The sequence below is a fragment of the Mastacembelus armatus genome, chromosome 20, assembly GCF_900324485.2.
Source record: "Mastacembelus armatus chromosome 20, fMasArm1.2, whole genome shotgun sequence".
Taxonomy (NCBI): Eukaryota; Metazoa; Chordata; class Actinopteri; order Synbranchiformes; family Mastacembelidae; genus Mastacembelus; species Mastacembelus armatus.
This window is the reverse complement of record NC_046652.1, coordinates 19,822,084-19,839,267: the sequence shown is the minus strand read 5'-3', so window position 1 is coordinate 19,839,267 and position 17,184 is coordinate 19,822,084. Positions and strand designations below refer to the sequence as shown.

The window sequence follows — 17,184 nt, the reverse complement described above, 5'->3', positions numbered from 1 at the left end:
AGGGAAAGGTTGTTGTTGGTCAGTCTGCTTTTAACTGTGAGTCTGAAACAGTGAACAGCTGAAAATAAAAACATCTGCGCTGCTGCAAGCATTTGATTGGTGGATCTGCCTCACAACACAATATGTTTTACACAATATGTCATGAAAATGCTGCTTTAGTATGTGACAGGGCAGGAATATCTGCACTGGGATATAAAATACTGTGAGGCTAAAATTCAACAGTGGATACAGGGCAGGAAGCTGATGGAGGAGGTTAATGGTTCACTTCGTCTTCCCCACACTGAGGCAGAGGCTGTTCTCCAGCAGCAGTCCACAGGATCTTCCACCTCCTGCTGGTACGATGATCACTGGGGGTGCCCCCACCCACTGGGCCCTGTCACCACCCACTGGACCCTGTCACCACCCACTGGGCCCTGGGCACCACCAAGTGGAGGAGAATCTGTTTGCATGATGTTTGATACAGATTAATATCTGCATGAGGCACTTTGCTCATAAATGTGTCAACACGTCCCGGGGTGAAGACTGAGGGGGGGGGGGTCTCCAGTAAAGTAAGAAAAACAACTATTTTCACTTCAGACCATCTTTGAACTGGCTGGAAACGTCTTTGCGTAAACTTTAATCAGTCAAATCCATCCAACCTTATTCCTTAACCAGGGTCACGGGGACCTGCTGGAGCCTTAATCAAATCTATAAAACAAAATCAAAACAGCAACATGAACGCGCGTTTTTTTTGTGGCGTGCGCGTGGAGACCTTAACGCGCCCACAGCGACAACCCAGTGAGACCGGAATTAAAACCGTAGAAGAAGAAGAAGACGTGTTTCCGGTTCGTGCTGTTGTGGCGGCGCTGTTTTCTTTTTTCTGAAAGTAAAGCTTTAGTTTGTTTTTTTTAAACCGGTCCCGGACTGACCCGCCGTGAGAGCCGCTGCACTTTAAGGTAACCCGGACCCTGTACCGGGCCTGTGGGGGGATCAGGGCTCTGCGGTGTTTGGACGGGGGGAAGTAGCTAGCTGCTGTTAGCATTATGCTAACGTTCGCTTCTTGGAGAAAGTTCCTGGTCCTGGTTTCTGGTCCTCGTGTGGAAACAAACTCAGAGCGGTTTCAAGACCCGGACTTTGTTTTATGAACGATGCGATTAATAATATATCCCGAGGTGGACCTGGGGGGGGCGGGGACCGTCCAGAGTCCAGATGCAGTTTCGAACCACAGAAAAGGTCAGAGGGGTCCTAGATCAGCACGCAGGAAGAGACTCAGAAAGACCTGGTCAAAGGGGTCCCAGAGAGTCCCAGAGCAAAACCTGCTGCTGTTGTCAACATTTATCTTGTCCAGGATTTAGTTTCAAATCTAAGGGAACACGTTTAAGGATTTTCTTAGGGGTTCTGTCACGGCCCAAGTCGTTTTACACTTCCTGTTCTTCCAGTCTAATAGTGGCAGCTTTTTCTGACCCAGATGTGGCCCAGTGTGGACTGGGATAAGGTTTTAAACACAGACAATTGATTCTAGTTATGTTTGGTGTGCCTATTTTTTTTGTGAGGGAGTGAGTGCTCTTTTTCTGAGTGGACCTTTGTGTATTTATTGTGTAAACAAAACAGGAACTGTAAACAGAGTAAAACATTGTTTTACATCTTGACTCCTGTTAAGGCTCAGTTGTGTTTTTGTCAGGTTCTTTCTCTCATTTAGGGACTTTGTTCAGGGGGGATAGTACCTTTTCTTGGCTGTTGTGGTCTCGGTTCACCCCCAGGTACTTTACTTCAGTTTTTGTTTCTACTTTTTCATCTTGGACCAACCAGGCCAGTGAGTACTTGTTTGGGAACCTCTTTTTACGTAGCACTCCTTTTCCCCTGGATGAGGGCCTAACAGACGTGTCCGCTGGTCTCCAGGTGCTGCCGCAATGTCATCTGGACTCCTGGAGCCTCCTGGATCCACAGGAGACCCGCTTTGTGTGTTCCTGCTGGGAGCTGGGGGGCAGGAGGAGGAGAGGAGCAGGGAGGTGGGTTGCCAGTGGGAGAGCCTGCAGGAGGAGCGGAGGGAGGTGGGCTGCCAGAGCGATACAGCCGAGAGGAGAGACGCGGCCGTGCAGGTGGACCTTGTCTGGAGACCCTCAGGTAAGTCTGAAATCATGTTAACTAGATGAGACCATCATGTAATCTACAGGTCTAAACCAGGACCTTGGGGGCTTAAAAGGGGACTAGGAAAAGTTAGAACTAACATCCACTTCCATCTCATCAGCTGCCCAAAACAAACAAACTACATGGATGCCCCATGTGTTACTACAGCCCCGAGTCCTGAGCCCCTTTCAACCCCCCCTTATGTCCTCTTTACTTTTAGCAGTTACTGTTGTTTTTTCAGGTTCAGGTCCAGGTCCCTGTCCAGGTATGGGTTGCAGTTTTTCAAGCTCCTGAACAGGCAGGTCTGACCCCTCCCCCCTTGCTGTCTGCTGCAGGTTTGCCCGAAGTGCCGCTACAGTGTCTCTCAGTTCGGCCTGATGGCCCTGATGGAGGTGCTTTGCTGCAGCATTGCACCACCACCCGGACCAGAACCAGGACCATTAAACCTGCTGTCAGGCTGTCCCCTAACCACACCCAGTCCAGGTCCAGGACACAGAAACCCCAGGCCTGCAATACCACCAAGCGAAATCCACCTCAGCATCGCCGCCGTCGACCAACATCACCTGATAAGCAACAGGAAGAGGAGGAGGCAGAGGAGGCAGAGGAGGAGGTGGAGGAGGAGGAGGAGGACACACAGGATCCAGCCTGGACTCCACCTGACGGAGGTGAGGACTAAACCACAAATATTTGTTTCTCTATTTTGGACGTCCTTTCCATTTCCTGACTGTGCCTGTGTCCTCAGACAACGTCTTGCTCGTGGCTCCAGACTCTGACTCCCAGCATGGTCCAGTCGATGCGGTGAAGCTGGAACCAGACAGCACTGTGTGCGACGTGTGTGGTAAAGTGATGAAGAACAAGTCGAGCCTGGCCCGGCACTCCTTCATCCACACAGGCAGGAAGCCGTTCGCCTGCCACCTATGCGACCTGCGCTTCAACCGCCGTGACAACCTGCAGCACCATCTGAGCCGGCTGCACCCCGGTGGCGTTGCCAGGCGTGAACGGCAGCGTGAGACGCAGGCGTGGCTGTGTGCCGCATGTGGGAAGACCTTTAGCTGCAGGTCGCGGCTCAGGACACATGAAGTCATCCACTCGGGTGTGAAGCCCCACCGCTGCGACCTGTGCCCCAAAGCCTACATGAGGACCAACGACCTGGAGCACCACAGGAAGGTGGTGCACGCTGATGGTACCACCCAGCCCCGCCCCCCGAGCTCACTGCTTTGCGACTTCTGTGGGAAGGAGTTCAAGTGCAGATCACAGCTGTCCCTACACTGCCAGACCCACACCGGTGAGCGCCCACATCTCTGCGACATCTGCGGCCGCAAGTTCGGCCGCCAGTACCAGCTGAAGCGGCACAAGCTGCTGGTTCACGCTGGCCACCTAAGTGGTGAGGACGCAGCTTCACCTGATGCGCCGTTCACCTGCAGCATCTGTGGGAAGAGACTGAAGTCTGAAACGCTGCTCGTCGCTCACGCACGCGTCCACAGCGGGGACAGGCCGCACCGCTGCGGCATCTGCATGCGTGGCTTCCAGCGTGCCGCCTGCCTGAAGCAGCACCACGTCCGAGTACACCTGAAGGTCAGAGCTGATATGGTGCACGCCACTGGCCACAGGAAGAGCATGGTGGTGGCAAAGGCATTCCCGTGTCCTGTCTGCGGCAAAGTTTTCAAGTTCAAGTCCCTGTTGGCGAGTCACGCCATGATTCACAGCGAGGCGCGGCCGCACGCCTGCGACTTTTGCAGCCGCAGCTTTCGCCGCCTCAGCCACCTGAAGAGACACCGCGAAGTCGTCCACGCCAACGGAGCTCGCCTGCCGCAGAGCTTTGTCTGCCACATCTGTGGAAAAGACAAGAAGTGCCGCTCTCAGCTCGCCAGGCACGTCATCATCCACACCGGGGAGCGGCCGTTCGCCTGTGACCTCTGTGCTGCCCGCTTCAACCGCCGTGGTAACCTGCAGCAGCACCGCAGGCGCATGCACGGCGTAGGGAAGCCGCCGGCCGAGGACGAGCCCCCACCACTCCTGTTCGACGACGATGTGACGCCAGCGCTGGACTACAAACAGGAAGAGACGGTGGTCGCCATGGAGACAGACACGGGTGATGTCAGCTAACACACTGCAACTGCAGACTGGACTAATCAGAACCACACTGAAGATATAATTTTATTTTTCAATCTACTTGTGGTCACATCTTGGCCTCTCAGTAAACCCGTCACCTGTTTATTGTCCTAATGCTACTTCCTGTCAGTCAAATCTTACTGTCAACCCAATTGTCTCTCAGACATCAAGGTCAGCGCAGACCCTCATATCTATGGTGGCTTCTTCTGGGGAGTCACCACATGGAGGATTGCTGGGCTCAGTCCAACTAGGCCTGGTCCATCATGTAGAAATCAATGAGCAATCATTTGACCAGCAGCAGCAAAGATGTTCTCCAACAGGAAATGGGAAGTGGAGGGAATTCGATGATCATCCTCATCCTCAAAAAAACAACAAAAAAAAAGAAAGCTCCTTTTATAGACACCAACAGACGGTAACCCAAAGGACCTAAGTATTACCTGCCATATGGCATCAGTAATAAAAATATGACTGTATCCTGCTTAAAGCTAAAGAACATTTAGGTTAAACTGATTGTGTAACCTAAGTCAGATCAGTGTGTTGCTCTGGGGAGATGTTTCCAAACCAAACACACATCCAGCCGTCAATCAATCAATGATCAATATCAGTGTTTGAGTGGAGAATAAAACAAAGTGTCAAGTAACATGGTCTGTTCTGATGGTGTTTCCTTCCCTACCTCCTCCTTTCCTTTCCTTCTCTCTCCATCTCATGTCCTCCCTCCTGCTGCTGTTAACGAACGGAGGCAGCTGATTGGTTGAATGTTAAACAAAGATACAGGAAGTTTTAATTTTTTTTTATTGTTGGACAGAAACAGTTTTTCTTCCTTCAAGTTGAACAACAACAGGACGTAGAAAACACACAATGTCATCAGCCGATGTTCCTCTGAGCGCCCGTCTCCATGGTGATGGGGACCTCCTGTAAAGCCCTATTAATAAAGCCCCTGTGGAACGTCAGCTGACCTCAGAACAAACACACGGACCTATCAGACCAAAGATCATCACATGTGGTAATGAAGCAGGAAGTTACTGTCAGGAGAGAAAGGTAACTAGAGAAACAGTAGGAGATAAGGATTTAACAAAGGGAGTGAGAAGTAAAAAGGAAGGAAAGGTGAAAAGGGAGGATACAAGGAGAAAGGAAAGGATAGAGGAAAGTAGAAGGGATGTAAGGAGACAGTGAAGGAAAGGAGGTGAGGAGAGGAAAGCACTGCGACAAATACTACAAAATAAAAGCCTTTGATAACGTCCTCGTCCACCTCGATCGAATCACACTATGGTGACGATGTCATCCCTCTGCTGTGCTGTCAGACCTCCATGCTGTCGGGTTTGGGCGTCGAGGAGATCCACAGGTTTGATTGGTCAGTAGCGGTTTTGGTGCTGGGGTCACTGAGGGAAGGAGGTAAGTAAGGAAAAAGGGGCAAGGAAAGGGAGCAAGGAGATATGTAACTCTTATTTATATATGTATGTATATTTATATATGTAACAGCTCTTATATTTATTTTAACACTATAAATTATAATAAACAGATAAAGACACCCAGTCAATAAACTATAACATAAATAACAGCAGTGAGATTTAATATGAAAACCTGTGTAATAAGACGAAGGGAGCAGAAGAAAAAAGGAGTTAATAAAAGAGGTGAGGGAAGAACAAGGAAAGGAAATAAGGAAAGGAAGGACTGAATATGAAGGAAGGGACAAAAAGAAAACAGGAGAGAAGGAAGGAAACGGGGCCTGGTCCTGCTGAATCCTGACCCGATGCCAGGGGCCAATCAGCAGCAAGCTTGTTGAACGTACACGCCCCCTGCAGATCTGCCTTAGCCTGAGGCTAAATATCAACATCTGCTCTGCTGCATCAACCCTACGTATAAATGACGTCAGATTCTTCTACACTGTTCATCAAAGTCCAAGCAGCCGCAAATCCACGGAGGGGCGGGTAGTCTAAAGCAAGCTGTCAATCAAACCTGTCAATCAGCCCCAGGTAGGGTGGAATGAGGTGATATGGATGAAAGGAGGCACCTGATTATTTACTTTAATATCTTGTGTTGAGGAGCAAATATTGATATAAAAAAATTAGGACTATAAAGGGTGTGTTCAAACAAAGAGACAAAGTCACAGTGATAACTGTGGCAACAACAGTGACTTAGTAACTGGCACTGAGTTTTCAATGGAAGTCAGTGGGAGCCAGGGCTTGTTGGAGCAAATGGCTACTTATATGGATTCAAACCCGGAAGCGGGCTTGCTGTGTCTACAGTCATTGATCACAATCGGTGAGGAAGCAGCACGGGGGGCTGCTGGGGAGCTGGAGTCCTACCTTCTACTCAGCATTTGAAAGCAACAGGTCCCAGAGGCCACCAGGATGAGCAGCAGTAGGGGGATTGTGGGAATGACCACGTAGACCAGCAGCATTCCTGAAGGGAGACAGACAGTGAGATGCTGGACCAGACCAGAACCCTTTTCAGACTGTGTCTGCCTGTCTGGAATGCAGGTCTGTTGAGGTCTTCATACCTGAAGCTCCAGCCATGGTGACCTGAGGGGGGACCTCCTCACTGCCCGCTGGCCGTGTGACTCCGCCTCCACCAGCTGTCGCCTCTGAGGACACATGACAACAAACCGTCAGTGTGACCTGACAACCTCCATCGTTGGCACCTTATATGGAGTTTCCTGCTCACCTGTGCCCCGCCCTCCAGGTGTGTTCCCCTGTTCCATGACTTGATGGAGTTCTGGAAGAAAGAGTGACTGATTGGCTGATGGTGCTTTGTCTAGCAGAGTGAACGTGATTGGCTGATGGCTTGTGCAGCTGAAGGACTGACAGTACCTGGCTTGTATTTGCAGATGAAGTTGTGTTTCATGTTGCAGCGGTCGTCGTTCCATTGGTAGAGGTAAGCCCCGCCCAGACCAGGAGGTGCAGTTGGCTGGTGGTACATGACGACGCAGGCCTCCCCTCCACAGGATGGTTCGTCAAAATACCAGTTCCTGCATCACCATGATCATCATCATCTGACCAGTAAACCCAACCCCTTAAGTAAATAAGTCCAGAGCTTACTCTGCGCTAACAAACACCTGGACCCACCTGGTGCACTCACCTGAACGAGGCCGGGCTCCCGTCAGTCCACTGATAGAGCTGTGGACAGGAAGTGAACGTGTTGCTGAGCTCAGGATGAGTCTGATCGTCCCCATCCACCCGAGTCAGACCAATCCAGAAATCCCCGTCTGCTATACCTCCTCCGCCTCCTGCTGCTGTGGCACCGCCCACCGCTCCTGAGCGCAGCTCCTGGAGGTGAAGAAAGAGGGTGAGAGGAGAAAGAGGTGAAGGGGGTGAAGAAGATCAGGAGTCAGACTTACCTGCAGTAGGTTTTCGATATCCTTCTGCTCGGTCGGGCTCTCAATGCTCAGCAGGGACCCACCGTCCATCTCGCAGGCCTGGAGCGCCTCCCTGAATGCAACACGACTCGTCACGTCATGGAAATACGCAATCTTATAGCAGGGGCGCTCCGGCCCGCCCAAGCACACTGTCTGACCTGCAGGGGGAAGGGAGGCCATCACAGTCGAGGTGATCTCTGGACTTACAGCCTAGTTTTGTGCTTCTCTCTTGATGCTGCAGGGAAGCAAACCATCATTCTAGGAATCATGTTGACTCCTATTTATGAACTGGGAGTCTTTGTGTTTAAACAGGCCAAGCTATGCTAATAGCAAAATCCTTTTTACTGGACCCAAAAGCTTAGACAGACCTCCTCTTCCTTAATTCTGAACAAGGAAGCTTCCTTCTCTCTTGATCCCTAAAACAAAGGTTTCCTCACATCTGTCCAGTGAGTGCAGCTGGAGACACTGACAGTGTGTGTCCGTGTGTGTGTGTGTGCGTCTGCAGTGATTAACGCAGCCTCTCGGGGCTACTTTAACTGATTAGCTGGATTCTCTTCTGCACCATCATCACTTTGCTGTTAAAGCCACTAAAGAGCTCCATATATATCTGTCTCCCAGTAACACCCCCCCCCTTCCCTGCAGCATCAGATCACAGCAGCACTGCAGCTGGAAGTGGATTTATTTGTTCACTTGGACTCCTGTTGACCTCCGCCCTGACAGACCTCACCTGGGCCAAAATCAGGCACAGGTCAATGGGGTCTTCTCAACGGGGAGGTACAGCAGTCCTGCTAAGGCAACCACCCAATGAGCATCGTTACATCGTTAACTCAGAGCAGAAAGCAACTTCCTCTTCCTCTTCTTCCTCAGTACTAACCCTTAGCCCTGATCTTTGTGCTTCATCTATAAACCACATGCTGCACATATACACTGTATTTTCACGCTAAGGTGCTGACAAATCTTTAACCTGTGCCTGAACTCCACTAATTGAATTGTGGAATTTCAGGGGGTTGGTCTGTCGATTTGAACCGATGATCTTTGAAGTTTAAAGGAAGTGAATTCAGGCTCTGATGCAGTAAAAGTCTTTTCAGACATGAAAATACAAAGATCAGAATCAGACATTTATTTTGTTACTCACCGCTCAGGACGCGTGCTCCCTTCACCCCGCCGACCAGCATCGCTGAGACGACCCCGAGCATCACCAGGAAAAATCTCATTGTTATTATATAGTGAGTGAGTGTGTGTGTGTGTGTGTGTAGTGGGTTATTAAAAAAAAATAACAAAAGCAGTAAGGATTAGATTTTCAGAATAAAAGCCCCGTTGCCGGTTGGACTGTCCTGTTCCCCATGTTTCCTCCTGTGATGTGAAGTGTGAGATGAACAAACTGATTCTGGCTGCAGACGCTGCTCACATCCACCCCCCCCACAGCCTCGGAGGGAGCCCTCCTCTTTCTGAAGGGGGGGGGGGGCTCATTTTAATTCATTTAACAGGAGCCAGGAGCTGGTTGGTTCCCAGAAGGGCAACAGATCAATGGAGCACCCCCAACCACCTCTGCTCCTCCTCTCCGCCCTGGGGAGGAGACGGGGTGAAGGGTCTGCCTGGATACATACCCACAGCAGTCAGATCACATCTCTGTGTGCAAACACTGATGTTCAGTTTGGTTCTAGTAGTTTTGGTTATTTGCACCTCTCAGACATAAATATCCATCTAGTCCTTCTGCAAATCTGGGCCAACTGCTTCTCCACATCCAGTCCTGATGCCAAGCTAACAGGGCACAGGCTAAACAGAGTTCTCTTAGAAAGCAGAGGCTGCAGAAGTCCATTCAGATTCCTGCTGTTTTTAAGTTTTCCTCAGTAACACAGGAATCCAGTGGCAGGTGTCTGTACCTGCCTGGGTTCACTGCAAACGGCAGCTGGTCACTGTGAATCCTGCTTCATCTAACGGGGGTAGGACCTTTCACAGTGTCAGGAAAAGGACCGACCAAACGCAGACTGAGGTCCAGACAGAAATTAGGAGATTAAATGTGGGGAAGTGATGATGTGTCTCAGGCCACCTGAGGCGTCAGATGCAGAACGTGAGCGACTGTGACAGGAGCAGTTTATTATTCATCTGACAGGCAACAGGAATCAATGGAAGCCTGAGCTGCCGTTGGTGCCGCTCACTAGTCGTAATCGACCGGATTCGCGCGCGGCCTGGGGACATTAAAAAGCTTTTACTTTCCCTCCCCGGCCTGTGCCGGCCATCCTGCCAGCATCCACCTGGGACTCGTTTCTTCACATCAGTAGAAAAAAGGAAAGATACTGAGCACACCTTCCTGAAACGGCAGATGGGGTTAGCATTTCGTTGATCTTGTTTAATCGTTTTTGGTTTTGTGCTCCTGTTTTGGATCTTTGTCCATGCTCAGACTGGACTGGAATTGCCAGTTCTGACTAGTGTTTGGACCCTGGACTCCTATTTTGAAGCAGTTCCTCTGTGGGAATGTTGCACAGTGCCGTTAGAGACCGGAAAGCTTCGGATCACTTTCCTGACACACTTAAGAGTCCGAGGATGAAACTCAACCCGTAACTTGATTATACTCAGAGATGAGATAAAGCAACTAAACCGTGACCGGAGCCTGAACCAAAACCTGGACTCGCCTTTGAAACGCAAAGTAACAAGAGTTCAGCCAACGGCCCTGCGTCTCTCTCTCTCACACACACACACACACACAGATAATGACCTGTTAGATCTCCAGCTGCATTCCCAGTATTGATCGTTTTGTATCGATCGGCTGCAGGCGGCTGATCGTCTCTGTCCAGAAACACACTCCACTTAGCACTGATTACTGCACACACACACACACGCACACACACACACACACACAGCAGAGCAGTTAACATCAGTGCAGGCTGAGGAAGAGGAAGCTCCATTTCAAGTCCCAAAACAGGCGGACCCAGTCTTAAGCTAAGCTAGGCTAACAGTGTACTGGGTGAACACAGATGAATCCACTTATAAGCTGCAGAACTTCATCCAGAATCCTGCTGTTTTTAAGTTTCCTTCAGTGTCACAGTGATCCAGTGGCAGCTGTCTGTGCGTCCGTGGGGTCACTGCAAACAGGAAGTACTCAGCTAATTCAGGGACCTTTAACGACAGACAACATGAACAAAACATAAAGAAACTTGGACTAAAGGAATCAGTGCTGCCAGTGCGGTTTGTTACTGTCCCACACTGAGGACAATAAAGTTCATTAGGCACTGAAGTAATGACCTGTCAGTGAGCACGCACACGCACGCACGCACGCACACACACACAGTGGCCGTTAAATCGACAGGAAGTCTTTATGGCCTTCGCTCTGCTGGTTTGAAACCACTCAGGGCCCCTGGGAGCGTTTCTAGGGCCCATAAACCTGTGACAGTATGAGTCAACAATCCACAGACCTGAAGGTCCACCTGAACCCCCGACAAGACATGGAATCTGCTGCACAACATGTGACAGTCTTTCAGAGCCCAGATCAGCTCATTAGAGTCCAAGTCAGATCTGGTCTTTAAAGTCTAGATCTTTACCCTAAAAAAAGAGGCTAAATTATTTTCACACTCTGGTTTATTTTAATGTCTGTGAGGATCGGAAACCAGATCTGAGGTTGCTTCAGAGTCCAAGTGCATCACAGTCCAGTTGCAGGTTTCTGGTTTTATAGTCTGGTGAAAAACTTTACTGACAACAGAACCACACAAAGACAAATGTTAAAAACCGGCTGCAGTAAACTGGGATGGCACTCCGGGGAGAGACACGGAACCATGAGTGTCCTCCAAGAACCCTCTGGGTTCTGACAGATATGTTACACATCAACACTGAACCGAAGGAACCTCCACCACTCGGTTAAAGTCCTGAGCAGAAAAATTACAAACATCTAAAACTCCATAAAACCTGATTGTCCTTAAAACAAAACCGCCGTCCTCAGGCCTCCAGCTGCCACTGCTGTGCCTGGGAGGCGTCGCAAATCGCCATGGAGACGTAACCCTTGGGCCCGACCGGCTGAGCAACGGACAGGCACTGACCGACCGACACCTGATACAGCCGGTTGGATTTCTGCAAGACAGAGACACAGAGTGTTACAGACCCTACCTGGACCGGACCCAGTCACAGCCTGAGTCTGGTCTCTGGAGTCAATGTCACACATCTTGTGTATACAAATTACAGTCCTATTCAGATATGTCAATCCAAGTCCAAATCCAGTCTCAGGTCTTATCTGACAGAAAAAAAGTTTTCAAAATCTCACCCCCAAGCTCCACTGCTGCGAACCCCCTGAGCCATGGCACTTCATCAGTCTTGGGGGGTCAAAGGTTCGAACTTCAGACACGTCCAGGCACAGCAGCCCTGCCAGGACCAGCTGCCCCTCCTCATCGTAAGCCCAGTCCTAAACAGACAGGTCAGGGTCAGTCAGGTCACAGGTTCAGGTGGGTTCAGGTCTGTGTTTAAAGGTGCATGTGTTCACCTGTTCAGGGTCTCTGGGATCACATGGTCGTAGGACAACTGTTCCACCCTTCTGACTGGCTCGGCCCTGAGCCACCAGGCAGCGCCCAGTTGCTAGGTTATGGAGCTGAAAAAAACAGGCCACAGAATAAGCATTTAACGGTTTTTATTTTGTTCAGTGAATCCAAAACCCATAAAACCCCAAAACAGGAGCACTTCATGGTCCGGTACCCGTCCCCTCTGCAGGACTTTAGGCCGTCTCAGACCCTTGTTGAAGAACAGTGGCTGCTGCTGCTTCTTGCCACCGACGGCGGTCTGCATCTCGGGGTAAACCGTGTCCAGGTACCAGCGGAACGAGCGGCACTGCAGTCGTTTCCTCAGCGCCACGCGTTCACTGATGTCCCCGTAGTCACGCTCACGCAGCTCCGGACGCAGGGACAGGTACTGCTCCTGGTCGGGCCACAGACAAAGTGAGGTCAGAGGTCATGTCACCCACCAGACCTAAGCCCTATGTCAAGGTCAATTTTATTTGTTTAGCACATTTACAACTCGTCGCTCAAAGTGCTTTATGTGTGTGGTGTGAGTTAAAATATTTAAAACAGACAAGAACAACTAAAACCAGAAGCTAAAATATAAAAACGCACTAAAGACACATCATTAAAGAATCAAATAGAAAATACATAAAAACAACAACAAATACAATCAAGGGAAACAAATGAGAATGAAAGTCCTGTTCCACTAGTTTAAAGGCACAGAGGTGAGTCTTGAGCAGAGACTAAAGGGCTCCAGGGTCTGGGCCGTTTTATGTTGAGGGCCAGGCTGTTCCAGAGTCTGGTCCAGCCACAGAGAAAGCTGTCACGTCCAGCTTTCAGTTTAGTCCTGGGGACTGTGAGGAGGACCAGGGAAATCAGAGGTCCAAGAGGACTGTCTATTCAATTCAGTTCAATTTTATTTGTATAGCGCCAAATCACAATACAAATCATCTCAAGGCACTTTACAAAAACTAAAACTAAAAACCCAACAATTCCCTTATGAGCAAGCACTTGGCGACAGTGGAGAGGAAAAACTCCCTTTAACGGAAGAAAAAACCTCCAGCAGAACCGGGCTCAGTTTGGGCGGCCATCTGCCTCGTCTACTCCGTGTAGCAGGTTTGAGCCAGGTTTGGATAGTTTGGCAGTCCACCAGTGCCTGTGTGTGTACTTACCTTGTACTCATCCATCCAAACATGCGCTAGTCGCAGCGAATTGTGGGCCATGGTGTCCTGGCCCCCGGGGGATCCGTAGGGCCGCCTCTTCCTGAAGATATGCCCAACTCTGGAGCAGGGAATGATGAGCAGCTGACCGCCACACATCCAGATCTGAGCAAGACACAGGAATAGACTCTTTAAACCAGGTCGGTCTCAGGTCTTTAAACCAGAATCTGAGTCAGTTCTTGAGTCTTCAAATCAGAGCCCATAAACCAGGTTTTCTCACCCTGAAGGAGATTTCCAAGTTTTCCCCACCCCAGATGTCCATGCCAGCATCATATTGGCCGAGGTCATTGAAATACTTCCTGTCCATTGCAAACAGTCCGCCTGCCATGGTGGGGGACCTGAGGGAGAGGGGAGACATGTTAGACATGGACTTTGGTTCACAGGGACAGCTGCTGGACCACTTTACAAGACCGGTCAACCTGTAAGTATCAGCTTGTTACCTGATTGGTCCAGTGGCACCTTCAGGCCCATTCAGGTCCAAGGGTGGGACAGGGTCCCACTTGAAGTGCAGTCCCCAGTTGAAGCCGCCCCGGACGATGGGAGATGGCGAGTAGGCCAACGTGTCAGCTGAGATGATGTCAATGACGGGGCAGACAACGGTGTGGCGGTCCTTCTGGATGGGGGCCAACAGGGGCTCCAGCCAGGCCTGGTTCACCTCGCAGTGGCTGTCCAGGAAGACCAGCACCTGACCTGGACACAGACCAGATTTAAAGGGTCCCGTCATACCACTTTGCTTGCTACTGGTGAAAAGTGTGGGGAACAAGGAAGCACAGGTCAAGGATGTGAGAATGTATAGGATGAAAGGAATAAGGATGTAGGACATAAGGACTCGTGGATAAAGGATCCAATGAACCTGATGGGCAAAAGTTTAAAGAACAACAGTGAAAGGAAAAGCACATCCCCCCCCCCCAAAAAAAAAAACAAAAAAACTAGTTAGGTGGGAACAAACACATCAGGAGCAGGAGCTGGCAACCAGTTACTCTAAAGCATCTGCACACTCTACCATGACGATGATCCAGTGAAGAACATCATGATGCTGAGACAGAGGGCAGTTCTGACATGACAGCACTGGCTGCTCTCCGACAGAGATCAATAAAATCAGTCAGTCAAAAACAAGGACATAGGAACCAAGGGGTTAAGGACAATTAAAATGTAAAACAGTGTCTGAATGTCGTCAGCTGAAAACCCCTTAAAACCTTTAATGTGAAAGAGAGAAACAGCAAGTGGATGTGATTGATTAACAGCAGCTTGACCTGAAACATCTGTAAACATCTGCTCGTTTGTCAGGACCCAGACTTAAAACCAGGGGAATCGTCAAACTCACATTTCCTGCAGGATGTTTACTCTGACAGGGATTAAGGACATAGGGAACAAGGATGCACAGGTTGAGGAAATAGGAGACACAGACGTAGTAAATGAGGATGTGGGATGTAAGGACACACCAGTAGCGTGTGAGGCTCCTATCATGCGTCCTCTGATGAGTCCTTCCCTTCTCTGGTTCCTCACCAGTCGGACTTTCCTCGTCAGCTCCTCCCTGACGTAGCGGTCCAGGTCGGCCTGCAGCTCGTCTGCACACACAGAACACACACGCTGTCCACTCTGCACCGACCGACGGGGGAAAGGCTTTTACTGTGAAAGGGTGCTCGGGTTACCCAGCTCGCTGTGGTCGTCCACCAGGATGATCTCATGCAGCAGTTCGGACGGCGTGCGGTCCAGCACGCTGTGGACGGTCCTCAGCAGGGCAGACAGCGCCTCGTTGAAGAAGCAGATGATGATGCTGGCGGAAGGTAGACCGGGGGGGTAGACCCTGTCCCGACACCTGCGGACACACGTGAACAGGAACCAACACGGGTTTCAATCTGACACATCTACAACCTCAGAGTCCTCTTGCTGCTGCACACAGACCAACGTGGACCTGGGCCTGATCCTTAACGCTGAATCTGGACATGGATCAGATCTTAAACCTGATAATGAATCTACAGCTTTATCTGAAACCTGATTCTTAAACCAGAACCTGAAACTAGATATGAACCTGAACGTTAAAAGTGGATCTTAAACCTGGACCTGACTACATAGACCAGCTCAGCTTTTACCGGGCATCTCTGGTGTCAGGCAGATCCCTGTGGTAGCCCAGCCTGGTGGAGATGAGAACGTTGAAGGCGTGGCGGTGGTACCCGGTGTCCCGGACCTCCTGGTCCGCCTCGTTAAAGATCATCCCTGTGGACGGACACACGCTTAGTGACCGGATCTGCAGGTTCCGTAAACCCTCCAGCCTCTCACCCACTCACCCATCTCTGGTGACAGCTCCGGCCCCTGATGGACCAGCGGAGGCCGACGCCCCACCCTGCGGTCAGTGGGCTGGCTGCGGTGCTGCAGGGGGGTCCTGCCGCGACCGGGATCGGCCCCCAAAGAGAAGTAGAGGAAGAGGAGGATGGACCAGGTTGCCGAGGTGACGAGGCAGCCGTAGCAGAAGTACCGCAGGGTGACACTGGCCATGGTGGCCGAGCGAGAATCGCTTACATCACACTGCTGGAGAGAGAGAGAGAGAGAGACCAGGGTTCAACAAGTACACACCTACAAGATCCAGAGGCCGAGTCCAGAGGCCCTGACCCGTAAAAACTCACGTCCTGTTCTGGTTTTTAAGTTGTCTTTAACCAAGACGTGATGAGCCAGCACACTGGGGGGTCAAGGGTCACAACTTGGACTCTGAAGTCAGGTGTGTTTTTGTGAACAGGTGAATAATTAAAAAAAACAAAAAACACCTGAGGCAGCTGCTCTCTTCAGTTCACACACGGTCCCTTCACCTGCATCTACTACAGGTGTCCTGTCACCGACTCACCTGTTACTCTCATCCAGAACCTGCGTTCGAGATGAAACCGTTTCCGTTCATGGGTCTGAGCCGAACGGACGCCGAGAATCGAATAAATCGCAGGTTTCAAAACGGGGATTTGGATTTAGTAAATACGGCCGCACAGGGCTGTGTGACGTGCCGAAAGGGGACACCCAGAGCACGACACCGCTCAGTGTCTGGACCGGACACCCGGACGGTTTTAAGGAAAAGCCTGTGTCTCAGCTGTGCTGCCTGTCCGATAATGGAACTCGCTAGCTCAGCGAGCATTAGCTTAATTCCAGAGTGAAAAGCATGAAACCAGGTTTTTATACGAGGCTGTCTTCATCTACAGGTACAGGTCACCTGTAGCCCCGGTCGCCCCCGCCTCAAACTGGACTCTACTCCCGGTTCCTTAGCTCGGGGCGGTTTGCTCGGCGGCACTCCGGTCGGTCCAGCTCTATTAGCCGCTGTGGCTAAAATCAGCAGAATTTCTAACGGAGTTCTGAACGAGTCTGCACCGAAACAAACAAACAAACAAACAAACAAACAATCGAACGGCTTTACCTGCACTGCGTCATCCCCGGTCACCTGTCCGCATGTGTGCGCGTGAGTGTCGGTGTCGGTGTCCACAAGTTTCCTCACGGCCACAGCTGAGCCACGTGACTTCCGCTCGACACTTTCACAATAAGACCGCCTGCATGGTTCGGGTCAGAAGCTTCAAAATAAAAACTCCAGATTTATTTTTGTATAATCTAACGTTTTATGAACTTTCCTTCCTTTATGAAAAGAATGTGTGGTTACCATTTTTATTATTATCAAGCAAACAGTTTCCAGTTTTTCTCTATTGGATCAGCTTTTCTTTATTGGACCCCTTGCTCCGTGTCTGTCAGTTTCCAGTCTGCCCTACTGAACAGCTCCCATTTCCTGCCCAGTCTGCTTTGAACTTTTCAGCCTCTGGGGTCATTTCTATGGGGATCAGAAGGTCGTGAAAAACCCAGGAGTCGAGCCCAGTCTGCAGCACCACAATCAGGATCTCTAGTGCACCCACTGATCCTCCACCTCCTTCCAAACCAGCACAGCAAA

The 17,184-nt window shown here is 50.4% G+C and overlaps 3 protein-coding genes across 4 annotated transcripts in view; 1 reads left to right on the top strand and 2 right to left on the bottom strand.

The window, feature by feature from the left end:
• LOC113121869 (zinc finger protein 665-like) overlaps positions 1-4,858 on the top strand; it is a 219,208-nt gene extending 214,350 nt beyond the window's left edge. Inside the window, 3 exon segments of the mRNA XM_033325788.1 lie at positions 2,995-3,070; positions 3,188-3,273; positions 3,382-4,858. Coding sequence (XP_033181679.1) covers positions 2,995-3,070; positions 3,188-3,273; positions 3,382-4,212 — 993 coding nt within the window. The 3' untranslated portion in view covers positions 4,213-4,858.
• A 166-nt stretch (positions 4,859-5,024) lies between these two features.
• Positions 5,025-10,968, bottom strand: chodl (chondrolectin). 2 transcript variants are annotated; one of them, XM_026292796.2, is made up of 8 exons: positions 8,709-10,968; positions 7,556-7,808; positions 7,297-7,484; positions 7,029-7,186; positions 6,883-6,933; positions 6,719-6,802; positions 6,525-6,621; positions 5,025-5,597 (listed from the first exon to the last, which is right to left on the bottom strand). In XM_026292796.2, the coding sequence occupies exons 2-8, from the start codon at positions 7,751-7,753 to the stop codon at positions 5,516-5,518; spliced, it is 858 nt and encodes a 285-aa protein (XP_026148581.1). In that variant the 5' UTR covers positions 7,754-7,808; positions 8,709-10,968; the 3' UTR covers positions 5,025-5,515. The 2 variants fall into 2 exon arrangements, with proteins under 2 accessions (XP_026148581.1, XP_026148580.1); XM_026292795.1 differs by having other exon boundaries at positions 7,556-7,731.
• Positions 10,969-11,131: 163 nt separating this feature from the next.
• Positions 11,132-16,770, bottom strand: galnt11 (UDP-N-acetyl-alpha-D-galactosamine:polypeptide N-acetylgalactosaminyltransferase 11 (GalNAc-T11)). The gene is made up of 12 exons (XM_026292749.1): positions 16,666-16,770; positions 15,560-15,800; positions 15,365-15,488; positions 14,924-15,090; positions 14,714-14,839; positions 13,712-13,961; positions 13,492-13,609; positions 13,224-13,376; positions 12,251-12,469; positions 12,042-12,146; positions 11,826-11,963; positions 11,132-11,635 (listed from the first exon to the last, which is right to left on the bottom strand). Exons 2-12 carry the CDS (start codon positions 15,765-15,767, stop codon positions 11,504-11,506), a joined length of 1,740 nt encoding a protein of 579 aa, XP_026148534.1. The 5' UTR covers positions 15,768-15,800; positions 16,666-16,770; the 3' UTR covers positions 11,132-11,503.
• Between the last annotated feature and the right edge of the window lie 414 nt (positions 16,771-17,184).

Coding starts and splice junctions, on each gene's coding strand:
- chodl (XM_026292795.1), bottom strand. CDS start 8,787: ATGAGATTTTTCCTGGTGATGCTCGGGGTCGTCTCAGCGATGCTGGTC. Junction 7,187..7,296: donor GGGAGCCCGGCCTCGTTCAG/GTGAGTGCACCA, acceptor ATGGTGATGCAG/GAACTGGTATTTTGACGAAC. Junction 6,622..6,718: donor CACCATGGCTGGAGCTTCAG/GTATGAAGACCT, acceptor GTCTCCCTTCAG/GAATGCTGCTGGTCTACGTG.
- galnt11 (XM_026292749.1), bottom strand. CDS start 15,767: ATGGCCAGTGTCACCCTGCGGTACTTCTGCTACGGCTGCCTCGTCACC. Junction 15,489..15,559: donor GGAGCTGTCACCAGAGATGG/GTGAGTGGGTGA, acceptor GTCCGTCCACAG/GGATGATCTTTAACGAGGCG. Junction 11,964..12,041: donor ATCCCAGAGACCCTGAACAG/GTGAACACATGC, acceptor CTGTCTGTTTAG/GACTGGGCTTACGATGAGGA.